At 43.2% G+C, this 19,698-nt stretch overlaps 2 protein-coding genes across 3 annotated transcripts in view; one reads left to right on the plus strand and one right to left on the minus strand.

The window, feature by feature from the left end:
• KIF13A (kinesin family member 13A) overlaps positions 1 to 19,698 on the minus strand; it is a 203,509-nt gene that overhangs the window by 58,444 nt on the left and 125,367 nt on the right. For both annotated transcript variants that reach the window (XM_044917454.1, XM_021696971.2), the window contains 5 exons: positions 8,427 to 8,538; positions 7,837 to 8,049; positions 5,131 to 5,241; positions 3,578 to 3,712; positions 589 to 719 (listed from right to left, as the gene is read on the minus strand). In XM_044917454.1, coding sequence (XP_044773389.1) covers positions 589 to 719; positions 3,578 to 3,712; positions 5,131 to 5,241; positions 7,837 to 8,049; positions 8,427 to 8,538 — 702 coding nt within the window. The remainder of the gene's footprint in view (positions 1 to 588; positions 720 to 3,577; positions 3,713 to 5,130; positions 5,242 to 7,836; positions 8,050 to 8,426; positions 8,539 to 19,698) is intronic.
• Positions 1,768 to 2,377, plus strand: LOC110586685 (fatty acid-binding protein 5-like). The gene has a single exon (XM_044917456.1). It carries the CDS (start codon positions 1,768 to 1,770, stop codon positions 2,173 to 2,175), a length of 408 nt encoding a protein of 135 aa, XP_044773391.1. The 3' UTR covers positions 2,176 to 2,377.

The raw sequence follows: 19,698 nt of genomic DNA on the forward strand, positions 1-19,698 counted from the left end.
TCCCTCTGCCCCTCTCCCTGCTTGTGCTCTCTCTCTCTCTCAAATAAATAAAGTCTTAAAAATAAAGTATTTGTGGGGTGCCTGGGTGGCTCAGTCGTTAAGCATCTGCCTTCGGCTCAGGTCATGATCCCAGGGTCCAGGGATCGAGCCCCACATCGGGCTCCCTGCCAGGTGGAAAGCCTGCCTCTCCCTCTCCCACTCCCCATGCTTGTGTTCCGTCTCTCACTGTGTCTCTGTCAAATAAATAAATAAAATCTTTAAAAAAATAATAAAATAAAATATTTATATGTGTCAGGCACTGAGCCAAGTGATTTCTGTTTTGCCTACTTTTAGCCCTATGTTTCACATGAGGAAGCAGAAGTTTAGACAAAAGTGTGTTATCTAAGATACCCGGCCAGTCTAGGCAGAATCAGCCACCCCAAAGCTGGTGCTCTAAATGTTGCCATACAACTCCCTACAATCGGAAATATCCCCAAGAACCCAGTGAAGTCTTAACTTTGATAGAACTGAGCCAACAGACAGAAAGGGGCAGTCTACTTCTGAAAATCAGGCTCACAGATATGTGAAGTGGACATTTATTTCTCTTACCTTGCATTTTCTTTCGGAGTCAGAGTAACATCGCCATCAGACGCAATATCTATCTCACAGTGCTCCGGCTGAATTCCTATCCCAAACAGCTGGATGTCCTGTGACGTATCTGCACCCACCCTGGTATGGTCCTAGTAACAGATTGTGAAAGAAAGGAAAAAAACCTACTCTTACAAGTAACTCAACACAAATTTATCACCATCAATTTGAATAACCCAACAGCATCTGCATGACAATATTAAACAATCAGATGGGAGATACAAGATATCTGGAACATAATAGGTCAAAAGCTTACCTTAATAACTACATTTTAAAAATATTTAAACACTATGAAGAAAACAACACCAACCAACAGTGATTAGATATTGTTTTATAATATAAGGAAATGGGGGGGCACCTGGGTGGCTCAGTCGTTAAGCGTCTGCCTTTGGCTCAGGTCAAGATCCCAGGGTCCTGGGACTGAGCCCCACATCAGGCTCCCTGCTCAGCAGGAAGCCTGCTTCTCCCTCTCCCACCTCCCCCCCCCCCCCCCCCCCCGCTTGTGTTCCCTCTCTCGCTGTATGCATCTCTGTCAAATGAATAAATAAAATCTTAAAAAAAAAAAAACCAACAACATAAGGAAATCTGACTTGACAGGAAACTATCTTGAGTTCCCATGTTAACTTGACAGCTTACTACTTATGTGACCATGGGCAAGCCACTTCGCAGTCTGAGCCTTGGTTTCTTTCTTTCTTTTTTTTTTTTTTGCAAAACTAGGACAATATCATCAATTCGAACTACTTAGTAGGATTCTTTCAAGGATCACCTGAGTTGACAGGGAAAATGCTTTGAAAATAACTACATAAATTCAAGAATCACTAACGGGAACTTCATGGAAAATGGTATTTTCAAATATATAAATTTTAAAATAAAAGGGGGGCGCCTGGGTGGCTCAGTTGTTAAGCGTCTGCCTTCGGCTCAGGTCATCATTCCAGGGTCCTGGGATCGAGCCCCGCATCGGGCTCCCTGCTTGGCGGGAAGCCTGCTTCTCCCTCTCCCAGTCCCCCTGCTGTGTTCCTTCTCTCCCTGTGTCTCTCTCTGTCAAATAAATAAAATCTTTACCCCCCCCAAAAAAAGGGAAGCCACACTCCCGACGCCCCACTCTGCTCTGCTCACTAGGCCTGCCGGCCCTCGCCCACCATGGCCACCATTCAGCAGCTGGTAGGAAGATGGCGCTTAGTGGAAAGCAAAGGCTTTGACGAATACATGAAGGAAGTAGGAGTGGGAATGGCTCTGCGAAAAGTGGGTGCAATGGCCAAACCAGATTGTATCAACTCTTCTAACGGCAAAAACCTCACCATAAAAACTGAGAGCACTTTGAAAACAACACAGTTTTCATGTAACCTGGGAGAGAAGTTTGAAGAAACTACAGCTGACGGCAGAAAAACTCAGACTGTCTGCAACTTCACAGATGGTGCATTGGTTCAACATCAGGAATGGGATGGGAAGGAAAGCACAATCACAAGAAAATTGGAAAATGGGAAATTAGTGGTGGAATGCGTCATGAATAATGTCACCTGTACTCGGGTCTATGGAAAAGTAGAGTAAAAATTCCATCATCATTGTGGCCAGGAAGTAGCTGTGAGGATAAACAAGCTCAGTTCAATGAGCAAATCTCCATACTGCTTTTTTTTTTTTCATTACTGTGTTCAATTATCTTTATCACAAACATTTTACATGCATCTATTTCAAAGTGTTGATTTAATTAGGATCATCCCTTTGGTTAGTAAATAAATGTTTGTGCTATGCCAAAAAAAAAAAAAAAAAAAAACCCGTGTCGGGCTCCCTGCTTTTCCCTCTTCCTCTGCTCCTCCCCTTCTCATACTCTCTCTCTTGCTCTCAAATAATAGAATCTTAAAAAAATAAAAATAAAATGATAAAAGTAGATGAGTTTCGAATACCCATATTACAGAGTACTGCAGCCTGTGGGTTATAGAATGCACAGATGAGCATGATTTCAGACATATGAGGACTGTCACTCCCATGATGCGGTCCACAGCTCATCACTTTGTGTTTTCTATTGTTCTAAAAATCATTGAGTCACCATGACAGTAATATTTCCCTATTCGACAGAAAGGCTTGGTCTTTCAAAATTAGGATTTTGGACACAATTCCTTATGCCTTAAGCATGTCCCAAATGAACAGTTAAGTCCATTGGTGAACTCCCAATAAATCAGGGGCTATTTGCACCAGATTTATGTCTCTGGAAAAAGGAGAAAAAAAAGGGTAATGGAAAACTGAGGCTCCTTTCTTCAATTCTAGCTTATTTTCCACTGCATTTTTATATTCACTCAAGGCAGATCAGAATCCTTAACTAGGCACACCTCTTTAACTTTTGGCAAGTGGGTAATATCTCTGGCATTTAGAGATTTAGGTGTGTGGACAGTTAGATAAGCTACCTTCAAGTCCCCAGGTCTCCAATCCTTGAGAGTTATTTAAAAACTGCCACATATATTTCTATACTACCATAACTGAGGAACCCTATGTCTTTTGGGGTGCCCCATATCAGTGTCTATCAGGTGCCCCACTTCAAACAGATGTCTTATTTCTCACTTAACAAAATAAGCCAGCATTTCCAAAAGCGTGGTCTGACAGAGAAAGATAAATACCATATGATTCTGCTTTATGTGGGATCTAAAAAAGACAAACAAGCAAACAAAGAAAAAGCAGAAACAGACCCCTAAATATAGAGAACAAACTGATGGTCGCCAGAGGGGAGGTTTCACTTTCAATGGTAACCAGACCACACCATCCATCCTCTTACTTTTTTTTTTTTTTAAATGGTGCAAAAGCAATTTATTTATTTATTTTATTTGGGGGGGGTCACTTACTTTTAATGAGCACTAAGCTGGATACAAAAACGAAATCATGGGTACAGACATCCAGATTCCAATGGGAGTTGTATGTGAATGAATCAGGATTGCGACTATCTATTTATATGCTTTCTTACCTTTAAATAATAAACCAGAAGTTCATTGAGAGCAGGGTCTGCGTTCAGGTTGACTAAGTAGCACTTGTCGTCCCCGACCTTGATACCCGACGTCTCCAGGGAAATCCCCATACTTTCGAGTTGTCGTTGTCTCTCCTGGGAACAAAAACAGGGAACTCTATTTGTTGCTCTAGCCACAAGAGGTATCCATGGAAAGTTTCAGTCACTATTTCTGGGGACAATGCCAACGAAATGACACATTACAACCAAGTTTACAGAGTGTCTAAAATGTGTGACATCTTGAGTCAGTGTTATCAGGGTGCTGCGGGTGAACCAGACACCATCTTCCCTTGAAGGGGTTTACAGTCTAGGAGAGGGGATAATACGACATACCTAAATCAGAAGAGGAGAGCCCTGGACCAGAGAGGAACAACGTACTACGGGGCTTCCAAGGAGGGAGATTGTGATGGGTTCAGAGACCAGGAAAGACTTCAGGAAAAGGATACACTTAAGATGTTTCTTGAAGTATAAGAATTTCCAAGGAAGAAATGGGGCAGTGGTAATGTAAGAGCAGGGTGTCCGAACGGAAGGCACCAGAAGTCACAGTAGAGGTTCTGGGCACACTACATGATTCCAGGTGGCAAAAACCCTAGTCAATGTGGGAAAGTCATGGGAGAGATGGGCCTGGAAGAGCAGGTTTGTTCCTTACTGCAGAGGGCCTTGAATTCATTCATTCATTCATTCGTTCATTCATTCATTCATTCACGAGATATTTAAGTGTTAGGTACTGATCTGGGGTTAGGAATACAACAGCAAAGTCCCTTCATTTGTGAAAACTTATATTCTAGTGGAAAGAAACAGACCATGAAAAAACAGACATGTAAAATACAGAATTGCCAATGGTGATAAGTGCTGTGAAGAAACACAAAGCAATGTACAAGACATAGGGAGTTAGGGGTATGTGTGTGGGGGTGTGTGAGTGTGAGTCTGTGTGTGTGTGAATAGTATCTAAGAGAAGGCTCGACTAGGTCCCAGTTACTGCTTTCAAGATACCTCACTGGGATGGTCCAGTATTTCCAAGTGGTCAGTGGGATTAAAATATTCACAAAACGCACAGTGTAGATTCATAAACCGCACACATTCACACACAAGTGCAGCATTAGTCCTTGCCTTATGTTAGATCTCAAAGTTCATGTAGCATTTTCTCACAAGCCCAAAGAAGCAATTACAATGAAAAAAACTATGATGTGCTGTCAGTTATAAACTCTCTGCCAGTCAGGTAGCATGCTCTGCCAGGTGATCCAAAATCACAAAATGGAGAAGCAGGAAACATGCACAGCGTGGCCTGTGGGGGATGCCTGCTCCAAGTCCGTGCTCTCCAGCACCTCTAGCAAACACGTGGACCACGTGGCAGCCGATGAAAGATGGCAAAGTAGCCTCTAAGCCTGATCTTTGCAGTCTCGTTTACCAGGAAGACGCCCTTACATGACTTTTTGAGGATGATGAGTGGCTACACAGAAAAGAGAGCAAATGAAAAAGAATCACAAGATTTTAGGCCTGAATTATCAAGCTACCTGTGCGATTTCTTCTGTTTTCCTCAGCTTCTCTTCCCAAGTCACTGTTAGCTCTTTGATCAGCTTTTCAGACTCCTCAAGCTTCTCTTTCAGTTCAGGGGCCTTCATAGCCTTGAAGAGGAAACCAGAGATAGCTGATTTTCTAATTTTTCCCACCATTATTTATAAGACAATCCCTTACTGTCCTTCATAAGTGGCTATCAGCAGTCTGTTGGAAGCAATTAAGTCATACACTGTCAAGGTGCGGTTTAGATCTTTATTAATCAAAAGAAATATAAGAATAAATGACTGCTACTCTTTAAAGGAGAAAATGAAACCAGTGTCCTGAATTAAACTGATACAAATCATTACAGAGTAATTTTATCCATCATACTTAAATTTCACATTTAAAGACTTTTTTTTTTTTTTTAAGTAGGCTCCAAGCCCAACATGGGGCTTGAACTCACAACCCTGAGATTAAGAGTCACATGCTCTATCTACTGAGCCAGCCAGGCGCCCTTCATATTTGAAGACCTCAAAGATGCTAAAGTTCGTCGTCAAAACAGAAACATAGGAAAAAAGATAACTTAAGCAGATTTCTTATTCAGTAAGACAGAGATCAACACACATCACCAATAAACACATCCCAGGGATAACCTACCAGGAAAGGTGAAGATTCTTCTCGTTCATTTTAAAATTTGACTCTGAATCATTTAAAACTACTTTTCTTATTGGTGGTAATAAACTTTGCATATTCATCACTCCCTTGGAAACAGGACATCCGGGTAAAAGGGCAGCAAGTTCCCTCTGAGTTAGCTCAGTGAGAATACCTAAGGGGTCTAAGTACAGATACAGAAGTGCAGCTTAAACACTTCGGGGGCCTCTACTTGGCAACAACATGCTTTGACACCCTATAACAACGGGAGCCTCTACAAAGAACAAGCCCACGAACAGGAAGGACGGCAGACTCAGACAAGAAATCCAAGTGGCGATGATGCATACGGTCACTGAGGTTTCAGAGTCTCACAGTGGTAACAGAAGCTGAGAGTGACATTCAGTGCTGGGGACAAGGAGACACCCAGGAAAACTCTATCTCGGAGAACCTTCCGGGGCCCCTCTTCTGTTCCCTTTGGCCGGGCATGGTTCTAGCCATCTGGCCTAGATTACATGGTCACGGGGGAAAAGCAGATTCAGAGACAAGAGGAGAGAAGTAGCGCATCCACCTCTACACGAATTTCAGAACCGCTACACTTTCCTCCTAGGATCATGAATGACTCTCTTCAAAGTTTATCAGTATTTTGATTTTTCAGGTGTTTCGCTACCCTTCTTGGCATCAATAAAAAATGATGCTCAATGCACTGAATGATTATAATCATGATAATAACAAAAAAATAGCAACATTTATTGAGCACTCACAACGTTGCCAGGCATTATGCTAAGTGCCTTCCAGTATCAATGTTGCCCTAGGGGTTAGGGATAAAAATAATTGATAAAACAAGGCTTCCTACACTTCAGAAGCCCATAGCTAGAAGAAGAGAAAGACTCGTAAACACACTGTTACAGTGCAACTCCACCATCACCAATGAAGAGACAGTTCGGATCCCTGGTTTGACTCCTTTCTGCCTGTTTATCTCAATCTCTTACTGATTACTTTTTTGACTAGATACACTGATAGATACATAAGCTGGTACAAAAGTGCTTAAAAACAGTATCTATTACGCTTTTCCCCCCACAGCTTAACACTCTCCTGACTAACGAGGGTTCAGTAGCCAGTGGTATGAAGGAACGTGACCTTAGCAGCCCTAGGTCCACACCCAAGGGAGGCATGGCCAAGCATGTGACTTACGCTCAGGCACTTGGCTGTCATTTCAGTCCTATTACCTATTTCAAATGAGACAGGGCCTTGCCCAGTAGCTTGCAACAAGCAAGTTACTTAGAAGAGGGCGTGTTTATTCAAGCTGGGTAAAGCCAAGGAAAGATGGTAACAATGAGAAATGACCAATTTTGTTTCCTGCCAGGAGCTGATATACATTAAAAAGATAAAATAAAAGGAGATTTCTGAATTGTTCCTAACATTTATCTGTCTGCCCTGACTTGAGGAAGAGATGATATATAACCAACTAATCTGAAAACTGCAAGGCCTATGGGCACATAGTTTACAATGTTAATAAAAACAACACATTTGGGCGCCTGGGTGGCTCAGTTGGTTAAGCATCCGACCCTTGATTTCGGCTCAGGTCATGATCTCAAGGTCCTGGGATTGAGCCCCGCGTCAGGTACTGTGCTCAACAGGGAGTCCGCTTGAGATTCTGTCTCTCCCACTGCCTCTGCTCCTCGCCTTACTCTCTCCCTCTCTAAAATGAATAAACAAATCTTTAAAAAATAAAAAATTAAATTAAATTAAAAAAACACATTTGGTTCTTCAAGTTTCACACTGGAAGAGATTTGCAGTCAAGGGCCAACTGGCTGACTGAGGCAAACAATGAGGCAGTAGCAATCACTGACTCTTACTTGTCTGCGTCCTCAGCTGGAGGTTGAGTTCCTGGGACAGAAGTCTGGTACCACTCATGGTGTCTTCACCATGCTTAGCATGCAGAAGATGCCAATCAACACAGAAATGCTGAATGGCAGGGAGATGACCTAAAACTGCAGGCAAGGACACCCTTCCCCACTCCCATACCACCAGCCAGGGGCCTTCAGGAACAGGGAGCTCCGGGCTGATCTTACCTCAGCCTGCGAGAGCTGCTCCTTCAGTTTCTCTACTTCCTCGCGCAGTTCCCGGATGACTTTGGCATTGGGGTCCTCATTCACGATGGCGTGGTTAACGATCCTTTTGGCTCGATCTGCATATCGCAAGGTGGAGAGGGTCTCTTCGTAGTTGTCTGCTGCTGGGCTAATGGTGGCTATCATAGAGGTCTGACTGTTGCCTCCCAAATTGTCCTGCAAAATATTTCCAGTAGCATCTTAGGAAACAAGCCCCATTCTGTGCACAACACGTAGGATGAAAGCTGAAAACATGCACGTGTGACATTCTCTGTGAAGAAAGAAATGTGTGGTGGAAATGGGTTTGTATCTCACAAATAATTGTATGCCGAGATGTGGTTTCTCTCTAGTCACGACGACGATGCCTGTCAAACAGCACTACCATGGGGTAAGAGGGGCAACAGAAGCGAGTTTTCATTCTACGTTCCTGGGAATCAGGATGACAGTACTGTCAGGGATTGTTGTGTATTTGGTTAGCTCTGCACACACCTTTCAGCTACCAGCTGTGAAACTGGCAAGTTCTAGTTGGAAAGAACACCAGAACAATGAATTACCTTAAGAAGCCAAGTGAGGACTGAATCTCGGTAAGGCACAAATTTGTTTTTGCCCTTGCCAGCTGCCTGGTCAGCCAGTGATGATATCACCAACCCCAAGGTTGTAAGTGACCTGCCGAGAGAAAAAATTTTAATTAGCTTTAGAGAATATTTATATTGTTTCTATAAAATAATAATCATTCCAGGGAATAAGTACGAAATATGCAGAACAACAAGGCCCTAACATTGATACAATCAAGTGTACATTAATTTGTCAAGAAGCTGAGAAAAAGAAAAACAAAAAAGTAACTCCATTCATTTAAAAGAATGAATTTAGAATCCCTGTAAGAATCTATTCGGTTCAGTCACAGGACCTGTGACTGTGAGACAGACATTTCAGAACCTGGAAACATACGTTTAAAAAAAATCAGAGAATTTTAATTGACTCCAAATATTACGGTGAAAGTCTGAACCATTTATTCTTTGGGGCTAATGTGGACCATCTGGGCCTCTCATTCTGTGTTCCATCATAACCACGTAACTTGAAGAGAACCTTTCCCTGCAAGTTACAAGGTATATTCTGTTCATCTGTTAAAGCTAGCAAGCGTATTTCACAACTCAGTGTGGAGTTTGTACAGTCGTACAGAACAAAGACCTACCCAAGCAGAGGACAGCATATGGCTACTCTTTCAACACCTGCTACACAAAGCAGCACTGGGATCCCCTGCGAGCTGCTTAGAAACACAGACTCTTGGAAGCCTCCCCAGGCCTACTGAGTCAGAACAGGTTAAAGATATTTCCAGGTAATTCATAGGCACATTAAATTTTAAGAGGCCCTGGTTGAACAATACCCAAAGTGGTACATGGATTTAGCTGCCTAGGCCCATGATTCTCAAAACGTGGTGCTGGGACCAGCAACACCAGCAAGACTTGAGACCTTGTTACAAATGCACATTCTCAGGCCCCACTACACCCCAGACCTACAGACTCAGACACTTATAGTGGGACCCACTACTCTGCTTTAACCAGCCCTCTAGGTGATTCTGGTGCAGGCTGGAGTTCGAGAACCACTGGTCTAAGCTCATGAATGTTCCCTGGTAGTTAATACATGTTCCCTGCACCTGGAGAAAAGAGCACCATAGAAGCAACAGATTTGTGAAATTGAAGGATGAAGGACATCGTCCTGTGTCAGAGTTAGTCCAAGTGCGCTTTTAAAAGGAAATCAACTGGATCCCAAGTTTAGCAGCCAGAAAAGAGCAGCCTCAGGAGATCTCTCAGGAGTACAAGGAAGCTTACAGGACATCACAAAGAGAAAATACTTTGTGAATGGTTAAAAAATTAAATGTTATTACTTATCTATAAAAACAAAAGAGCACATATCAGCAAGTAACCAGAGTTTAGCATGAAAGACTAGATAGCTTTCTTTCTAATGTTAACAATACACTTCCATGAAATGAATTGAAAGCATGTTTCTTGCAAAACATAATCGCTCAAAGGTGAGTCATTTGAAAATCACTGAAATACAAAGGCAAATTCAAGAGGTCAAAAATGAGCCAGAATTTAATAATAGCCATTCCTGCAAAGTGACATAAATATGTACAATATAATTGACAGATTCAGTTAAATCCACCTCAAAAGAAATAAAAACATATGCCCACACAAAAACGTGTCCATGAATTTTCATAGCAGCATTATTCACAACAGCCAGAATGTAGAAACCACCCAAGTGTCTGTCCGTCAAATGATGAAGGGATGGATAAAATGTGGTGTCCTCACAATGGAATATTATTCAGCCACAAGAGAGGATTCTGATATAACCTACAACATGGAAAAACCCTGAAAAATTATGGTAAGTGGAAGAAGCCAAACACCAAAGGCCAATGTCCTGGGTTGAACAGTGTCTACCCAAAATTCATGTTCACCAGAACCTCAGATGGATTCTTATTTGGAAATAGGGTCCCTGAAGATGTAATTAGTTAAGACGAGATCATACTGGCTTACAGAGGGCTGTAACCCAGTGACTGGTGCCTTATAAGAAAGAAGGCCACGTGAAGACACCCAGGGAACAGGGGAGGGGCCGTGTGAAAAGAGAGGCACAGATGGGAGCAATGCATCTACAAGCCAAGGAAGGTCAAGGAGCTTCAGTGACCACTAGAAGGTAGGAGAGAGGCAAGAAACAGATTTTCCCTCTGAGCCCCAAGAAGGAACAAACCCTGCCAATCCCTTGATTTGGATTTCTGGCTTCCAGAACTATAAGGAAATCAATTTCTATTGTTGTAAGCCACCCAGTTTGTGGTAACCTGTTATAACACTGGGAAACTAATACAGCCACATATCGATTCCATTTATACGAAATACCCAGAATAGGTGAATACCCAGAAAAGAGATGAAGGCAGTGATTGTCCAGGGCCGGAGGTGGTATAAATGGGAATGACTTGGACACAAGGTTACTTTGGGAATGATGAAAATGTTTTCAAATTAGATTGTGATGATGGTTAAACATTCTGAAAATAATAAAGCTGCTAAATTGTACATTTTAAATGGGAGATGAACCATGAGAGACTATGGACTCTGAGAAACAAACTGAGGGTTCTAGAGGGGAGGGGGGCGGGGGGATGGGTTAGCCTGGTGATGGGTATTAAAGAGGGTACGTACTGCATGGAGCACTGGGTGTTCTACGCAAAAAAATGAATCATGGAACACTACATCAAAAACTAATGATGTAATGTATGGTGATTAACATAATAAAATAAAATTTAAAAAAATGGTAAAGTATGCATATGTGAACTATTTCCCAATACAGTTGTTTAAAAAAAATTCAAGTTCAGGGGCGCCTGGGTGGCTCAGCCATTAAGTGTCTGCCTTCGGCTCAGGTCATGGTCCCAGGGTCCTGGAATCGAGCCCCGCATCGGGCTCCCTGTTCAGCGGGAGCCTGCCTCTCTCTCTCACACTCCCCCTGCTTGTGTTCCCTCTCTCACTGTCTCTCTCTCACTCTCAAATAAATAAATCTTAAAGAAAAAAAAAAATGCAAGTTCAAACACTCCATCACTCCTCCCAAAGATAACAAATTTAAGAAAGAAAATGGCAAAAATAAATTATTCAGACTACATCAAAATAAAAAGTTTCTGCACAAAGGAAACAATCAACAAAACTAAAAGGCAACCTACTGAATATGAGAAGATAGTTGCAAATGACATATCCAATAAGGAACTGAAACAACTCAACACCCAAAGACAAATCATCCAATTTAAAAATGGGCAGAAGACATTAAAAGACATTTCTCCAAAGACATCCAGATGGCCAACAGACACATGAAAAGATGCTCAACATCAGTCATCATCAAGGTAATACAAATCAAAATACAATGAGGGGGGCGCCTGGGTGGCTCAGTTGGTTAAGCGTCTGCCTTCGGCTCAGGTCATGATCCTGGAGTCCCGGGATCGAGTCCCGCATCGGGCTCCCTGCTCAGCGGGGGGGTCTGCTTCTCCCTCTGACCCTCTTCCCTCTTGTGCTGTCTCTCATTCTCTCTAATAAATAAATAAAATCTTAAAAAAAAAAAATACAATGAGGTATCACCTCACACCTGTCAGAATGGCTAAAAATCAAGAAACAAGTGTTGGTGAGGATATGGAGAAAAAGGAACCTTCTTGCATAGCTGGTGGGAATGCAAACTGGTGCAACCACTGAGGAAAACAGTATGGAGGTTCCTCAAAAAAATTAAAAATAGAACTACCCTACTATCCAGTAATCACACTAATGATTATTTATCCCAAAAATACTAATTCAAAGGGATACATGCACCCCTAGGTTTATTGCAGTGTTGTTTACAATAGCCAAATTATGGAAGCAGCCCAAGTGTCCATCAACAGATGAATGGATAAAGAGGATATATACACAATGGAATATTACTCAGCCATAAAAAAGAATGAAATCCTGCCACTTCCAACAGCATGGATAGAGCTAGAATGCTAAGCGAAGTAAGTCAGTTCAAGAAAGATGAATACCATATGATTTCACTCATATGTGGAATTTAAGAAACATGACGAGCAAAGGAAAAGAGAGAGAGACAGACAAACCAATTAACAAACTCTTAACTCTAGAGAACAAACTGATGGTCCCCACCAGAGAGAAGGGGGAATGGGAATGAAAGATTATACTTATCATGATGAAATAAAATTAAATTTAAAAAGAAAGAAAATGGCATGTGATATATATGAAATAGAAGAAAAACAGGAATTCAATATAAGGCAAAACCACATTTCTGCTTTAATAAAGAATATAGGGCATCTTTCACATTTTGCAACTACTGGAATAAAAAATTTTCAGTTGAAAACAATTCTTTGAACTGATAATGTTTTTAATACTTAAATACAGCAGAAAGTACTTTAATTCATCCAGACTATAAAGAGCTCCGGGACTCCAAGGTCAGTATTAAGTGAACAGTGCCCTTCATATGCAAACGCGTTCTGGGGTTGTCATGTGTTTTTCCTCACTGAGAGAGAGATGTGACCCTGTCTGGTGGCAACTGGTCCTACTTTCTAATTTGATAGTGTCAGGAGTAAAAAGGGAAAGTTCCGGGCACTCCTAAACAAGGACACAAAAAACAAACGAGCGCTTTCAGGGCAAAAAGGGAAACGATGGCACAGCGTCAGCACCGCCCACGGCACCACGTGCACGCTGCGTCAGTACGTCGTATGTCGTCAGCACGTACAGCACCTGAGGGGCCTCAGCGGAGGGGCGGGGCTGGGCAGACACGATCACGTGACTCTGGGGCGTGACAGATAATGGCCTCCCGACTCCCTTTTGTGTGTACTTAGCTCTGTAACTTACCCAGTTAGGGAAGCTTATCACTAGTAGAAGCCTTTTACCTGATAGTGTGCACACATTCAAAACAAGAACTCTCTCTAAACCTACTGTCCCTTTGACGCAAAAAGAAAAAAACTGCAGGGTGAGGGGACTCCCACGATGGGTGAGAGGTAACCAGGTCGCCCAGTGACCAGGGGGCCACGCCACCCCTCCTTGCTACCTTCCACCTGGGAACAATGATCCAGGGGCTTGTGGAACCTCAAAAACTATGTGTGAAAAGTGAACAGTAGGTTTACCTATTCTAACAGTAACTTTATTCCTAGGGAGTTTAAGAATATAATGAAATCACAAATTATGGATCCTGCTAGCGCTGTCTTATGCTGGAGGCAAATGGGCAGCTCAGATTTCCAGGACAGGGTGGAGCTGTTTGCCAATTTGAGGGGCTGAAAAAATTGCTCCAGGAATCTTTCTAATTCTACCGAAGTACAGCTCCTTCCCTGAACCTAAGGGAGATGGAGACAGTAAGGAAACTCCTAACCTTTCCATAAGTTCTTGGGCTGGGGCAGTGGGCACAGAGTAAATGAGGAGAGGCTGAGTGAAGAGGACAGAAGGATTAGGCTAGGAGATAACGATTTGTGAACAGATAGCCATGTTTTAAGATAGAAATTTTAAAAATCTACCTATCTACTGTAACAATGGAGAATTTGAGATTAAGAAGAAAGTAAATAAAACTAGGAGGATCAAAAACAAAATAAAAGCAGCTCCAATAAATAAAATCAGTGAGAAGAACACGGTCATAATTCAGTTTTTGGTTTTTGGTTTTTTTCCTTTTCTGCACCTTCCTCCAACCTCCATAGTTTCCCTTGAAACCCAAACCACCAGATTCCTTCCCTTAGGAGTAGATATGATGTGAGTTATCTATACTCTCCAGGATGGATTTCAAATATATTATTTTACCTATTTTTCTAATGATCTTTTTCTAAGGTCGTAAGTGCGGTACTTAGTTATTAAACTTTGCTACAGTTACCTGCATATATATTTCTCTATCTCTTTCTACTTAAGGTTGTGACTGATTTGAGAGCAGAGACCATTCTACATCGTACCATTACTGTGCCTGGCTTACAAAAATCGGTCAGTCAATATCTCTGCTGAGTAAAACTGAGTCTAAATACACTGAAGGACAGAACATGGATCTCTTTCTAAAAAGGACTGATTCAATGCTGGCTTTGGTACTCTCTGTGGATGTTGGCCCAATATCCCTTCTGCCTTTCTTACTTGCTAACAGAGCCCTGATTTTGCTGGGATGCTAATGCTGTGCTAGAAACTCCACTTTTCAGAGTCCTCTGCAGCTCTGGGAAGCCATGAAACACAGCTCTGGCCAATGAGATGCAGGGTGACATTACTGGGTGGGGCTTCCAAGAAAGCTATTGTTCTGGTAGAAAAGGTACATATTCTGTAGACATAAGCCAGAAGCCAGTGGTCCTTTGCCCTTCCTTTCCCCCTCTTGTGTGGAACACAGATAAGGCTACAATGCCTGGAATGATAGAGTCATCTTGAGGTCATGAGGACAACGTGAACACACACTAAGGTTTGTCGAGCTGGGTGCCTGACAGCATTTTTGAGGTGCTATACCAGCTTCTGGACTTCTTGTTGAAAGTGAGGAAAAGGAATCCATCATTTGGTCGTCACTATAGCTGTTGCTTACAGCAGAATGCAATCCTTGCCTTTTAAAGAATTAGTTGAAAGATGATGAAGTTAGTGGACTTGAGTTAGTACTTTTCCCCAGTTAAGTCTCCACTCTTAACAGTAAAGGCGAAATGCAAAGAGTACGTTTGGCAAAACAGGGGCAAGGACAATCCCATCTCATGGCAGGAGAGGAAGGAAAGCTGTGATCATGCAGAACAGGCCTCGTTCCACCCCCCACTGGTTTCCGGTGGCCGATTCGAGTCATTCAAATCCAGCAAAGTGCGTCTAACAAGAACCATTCCCTTCCGTTTCAAGTGCCGTGGTGAGATCAAGTACAAACGAACATCTCCCAAAATGAGTTCTTTTGATTATTTGTTCTGGAGATTTTAATAGATGTAATACCTATAATTCTGTCATCAGAAAAGTTCAGGGACTAAGTTACAGCTATATAGGATTTGTGAATCTCTGAAGGGAGATTTTTTTAAGCAGCCTTTATCAAAATTATTTGTCCAAGGATCCTTTTCTTCCCAGAGCCACTCAAGGAACTAGTATTTCCCAAAATTGCTTTGAGAAACACTGAAGTCACAATGTCACATGCCCCAGAACATGTGGCTACTGCCTCCCAAGGAGATTTTTGATCTGTCCTTTGTGGGTCTCTCATATTAAATGCAAAGATGTTTATTCAGATTGGACCCTGCAATGTGTAAGTGGTAAATTGATGAGGACCCCCACCAGCCCTTGAATAATGGACAGAACCAGGCCACTTTTACTCTCCCCAGGTACAAGTTCATGTTCGGTTATGCAGGCAATACCCACTTAAGCGAGACTTCCGAGAAGAAATGATTAAGAGTCATGGGAAGTACTCAAGAAGAAAAAAAAAAAGAGGATTGAGTCACATGACACATTAGAAATACTGTGCTTATAATTTATTACATTGTAACACAAATTATTTGACAGAATCTTAAGAATAACATATATTTGTATCCCTAGAACAAATGTTGAGTAGAACCCATTTGGGGAAATGTTTCATATATACTTTATTATCAACCACAGTGACTGAAACGAACTGAGACCAGGAGTGATACTCATTAGATGGACATTGCTTGCACTTAATAACTGGCCATTGCTGAGATTAAGATGGAACCATTTTCAATGACATTCCCAGGGGTTTTAGCGAGCGCCCCAAGATCTGAATGAGCACTCCGAGAAGCTGGCCCACCGGACTCTGGTGGCAGGGACAGACTTCCTCACTCCACCCTCAACAGACAGGTGGAGCAACAGCCTTGAGTTTTCAGATGTATTCCCCTGTGAGGATGGTCTACAGACCTATTCGTCCTACACCCTGCACAGGCCATGGTGGTGCAGCCATGCCGTGCCTTAGCTCTGCAAATGAAGGAATAATGTGTGCTTTAAAGCTCTTAAGAGCTTAAGGAGAGATGAAGCTCCTAAATCCATAGCCCATTAAGCAGACACTAATGTCCCTGTGAAGTCCCTGACAGGTCTGCTTAAGAGGATTACTAATGTTCCATCAAAAGAAGCCCAAATAGGAGGCCGAGAGAAAGCTTAGGAAACATGTCAGAGATTTCTTTAATTTTAGCACTCAACGGGGCGCTGGTTTTAAGGCTTAAAAAGCCATCTGGGAGCTATCAGGCAGCCCTTTCAATTTATTATTTATTTTACCTGTGTCTCTACTACAGCGCTTACTACATGCTGGGCCCTGTTCTAAGAAGCACTTACAATAGTAACTAATTTAATCCCCGTAATAGCCCTGCTCACAGGGCTGTTTCCTCAGCCATGTTTTACAGCTGACAAAACTGAGGCACACAGAGGTCACTCGGCTAGAAATTCCGCCCTCCCCGAACCTTCCGGCCATTGTCCCTGGGCTCCCACTGCACCCACGGCACTGAATGTGGTCATGCCAGCCCTCGGTCCTTCCCCATCGGATCCTGACCTTCCCGAGGCCAGAGCCCCGGCTACTCCTCCCCGTGCTCTCACACCGCCAGTGCCCAACACATACTGGCTTCATGGATCAAAAAGGGACAGGTGAGCACCCCTCGTCTGAAACCCTTGGGGCCACGTGGGTATGGAAATGCAGAATACTTTGAATTTTAGGACGTGCACTGCCTGCATTGTACATGACCACCACGGACAGATCTGGGACAGCAGGCCGTAATAAAACCCACCGGCATTTCTGTGGCTAAACTTACAAACGGCCACGCTAAATGAGTAAACAAACACTCTGAACACAGGTAACGACTAGAGACAGCCTCACGAGAGTTCCGGTGAGGCTCTACCAACAGGTAAGCTGTGAAGAAAAAAAGAAAAGAGCTTGGGCGCCTGGATGGCTCAGATGGTTAAGCGTCTGCCTTTGGCTCAGGTCATGATCCCAGGGTCCTGGGATCGAGTCCCGCATCGGGCTCCCTGCTAGGCGGGGAGCCTGCTTCTCCCTCTGCCTCTGCGTCTCTCTCTCTCTCTCTGACTCTCATGAATAAATAAATAAAACATTAAAAAAAAAAAAAGAAAAGAAAAGGGCTTGTTCAGGGCATTCCAGATTTTGGAATGGCAGGCAAGGGATGGAGGGCCCATTTCCATGAAGGTCTCCCATACAGCTCTGCAGATGTCAGGGCACCGTGTAATGGCAAGATGTCCCGTGCATGCTACGTCCCCATGACCACAATGAGAACCTGGAGGACACCTACTGGAGACGTGGGTCCGGAGTGGGCTCTTGGGGCATGTGCACCTACTCGGGGAGACCAGAGAGGTGTGTGGGGTAAAGAAAACAGCCCTGGACTAAGGCATAGTGGAAAAGATTCAGAGGCAACTCTAGTCCCTCTGAGCCAGTTATTTTGGGAAAAGCACAAGACCAACTCGGCAAACATCCACAGACTGGTAAAAGGTGTCATAAAAAAAAAAATAGTTCCATGCCTCAGTGTTGGCTTATGTAGAATTTCACAGCGTTGTCTGCCCCCCCCCCAAAATCCTCCTTCCTTTCATTTTTTCAAATGAAGTGACCTCCTGTGGTCCTCAACTGTGTGCTCAAGGGCAGCCATCATGCTGTGACAAATAACCATAAACTTGGTGGCTTAACAGAACATGAAGCTATTACAACTATTATCTTATAGTTCTGGAAGGCCAGAAGTCCAGAGCGTGTCTCACTGCGCTAAGAAGTGTCAGCAGGGCTGTGCTCCTTCTGGAGGCCATCGGGACAGGCTGTCGCCCTGCCTGCTCCATCTCCCTCAAGCCGCTTGCGTTCCTTGGCTCACGGTCCCTTCCTTCACCATCAAACGGGAAATGGAAGGTGAAGGCTTTCTCACCCCACATCACTCTGACCAGCTCTGGCCCTCCTACCTCCCTCTTTCACTTTTCAGGAGCTTTGCTCTTAGAGCAGGCTCACCTGGATAATCTCCTCATCTCAAAATCTTAAATTAATCACATCTGCCAAGTTCTCTGCCTTGCACTGTCACATATGCACAAGTTTTGGGAATTACGATCAGGATTAGGGCATATTTGGGGGGTGGGTGGGGAGGCAGTAGTGTCTACAAGAATATCTAAAGTTCTTTTGCATCGCCAGCATCTAATGCAGCGCCAGGCACATAGCAGAGACTTAATAAATGTCCACTCAGCTTTTATTCATATTACTTAAATGTCTCCAAGCATTAGTTCCCTCATCTATAAACAGAGATAAAAATACCTATTAGGAGCCTCACATGAAATAATGCATATGAAAGTGCTCTGATAACTGTAAAGAACCCCCAAAATGAAGATCAGATCTCACTGACTAGTAGTAGGAAATCCACATATTCATTTGTGAAAGAGCTAGTATGTAAATAAGGAAAGACAGCAGGATGCTGAGAGCATTTGATGCAATTCAGTAAGGCATTATAGAAGACAGTCAGTCGCCGGGGGATCTAAATCATGTTATTATGTGGCTTCGAGGTAGTCCGGTTTGGGACAGTACATAATTCAGTGCCCAAATTTAAGAGGGCACTATTAACGTTTACTCTGGGATGAAAGTATCAGCTAGGACTCTTGCAGGCAAACAGAACACATTGTCACCCCACATACTACACGGGGCTCTGGGGCCAGACTGCTTGCAGCCAAATCCAGATCCACGCTTAGAGCTTTGAGACTTGGGGCACATTATTTAACCCCCTCTCTGTCTTGGTTTCCTCTTCTGTAAAATAGGGATAACAGACACCCCTCCCCCAATGCTGGTGTGAGGATCAGATGAGTGATTCCATATGGAGCATTCAGAACAGCACCCAGAACACTGACCTTATTAGAGGTCAGCAGAAGTTAGCGATCATTATACAGCAAAGCCAGCCATACTCTACATTCTCACAAATTCTCGGCACAGAACTCCTAGTGTTTTCCCACAAGCCCAGCCAGAAGGCAAAGGGCTGGCATGGCTTAACACATCTCCCGGACAGGTGACAATCTTTTCGTTGATACCTGCTCCCTCATACCCCCATTTCTGCTTTCCCATCCCCGCCCTTGAGCTCACTGTGGAAGGCCGAGCTGCGGTGCCGGCCTGCACTCCTACAGTGCTTGGTCATGAAATACAGCCAAGCCCTTTGTTATTAGAGCAGGAGACAGAATGACTGGAAGATTAACTCCCTAAAGCAGCAGTCTCTGCAGTGAGTGCTGTTGTGTCCAGCTGATAGAGGGGGTGATATTTCCCTTCTAATTTTAAACTTCAGCACACTAAAATTATAATGTGCTCACGTTTAAAATGCAAGCTGCACAAACATGTTCCTGCATAGATTGCCTCTTGTCACCTTCTGTCCTAAACGAAACCCAA

This window comes from Neomonachus schauinslandi, chromosome 8 (assembly GCF_002201575.2).
Source record: "Neomonachus schauinslandi chromosome 8, ASM220157v2, whole genome shotgun sequence".
NCBI classification, from domain to species: domain Eukaryota; kingdom Metazoa; phylum Chordata; class Mammalia; order Carnivora; family Phocidae; genus Neomonachus; species Neomonachus schauinslandi.

Bases quoted from the DNA above. Each gene is read 5' to 3' on its own strand.
- LOC110586685 (XM_044917456.1), top strand. From the start codon at position 1,768: ATGGCCACCATTCAGCAGCTGGTAGGAAGATGGCGCTTAGTGGAAAGC.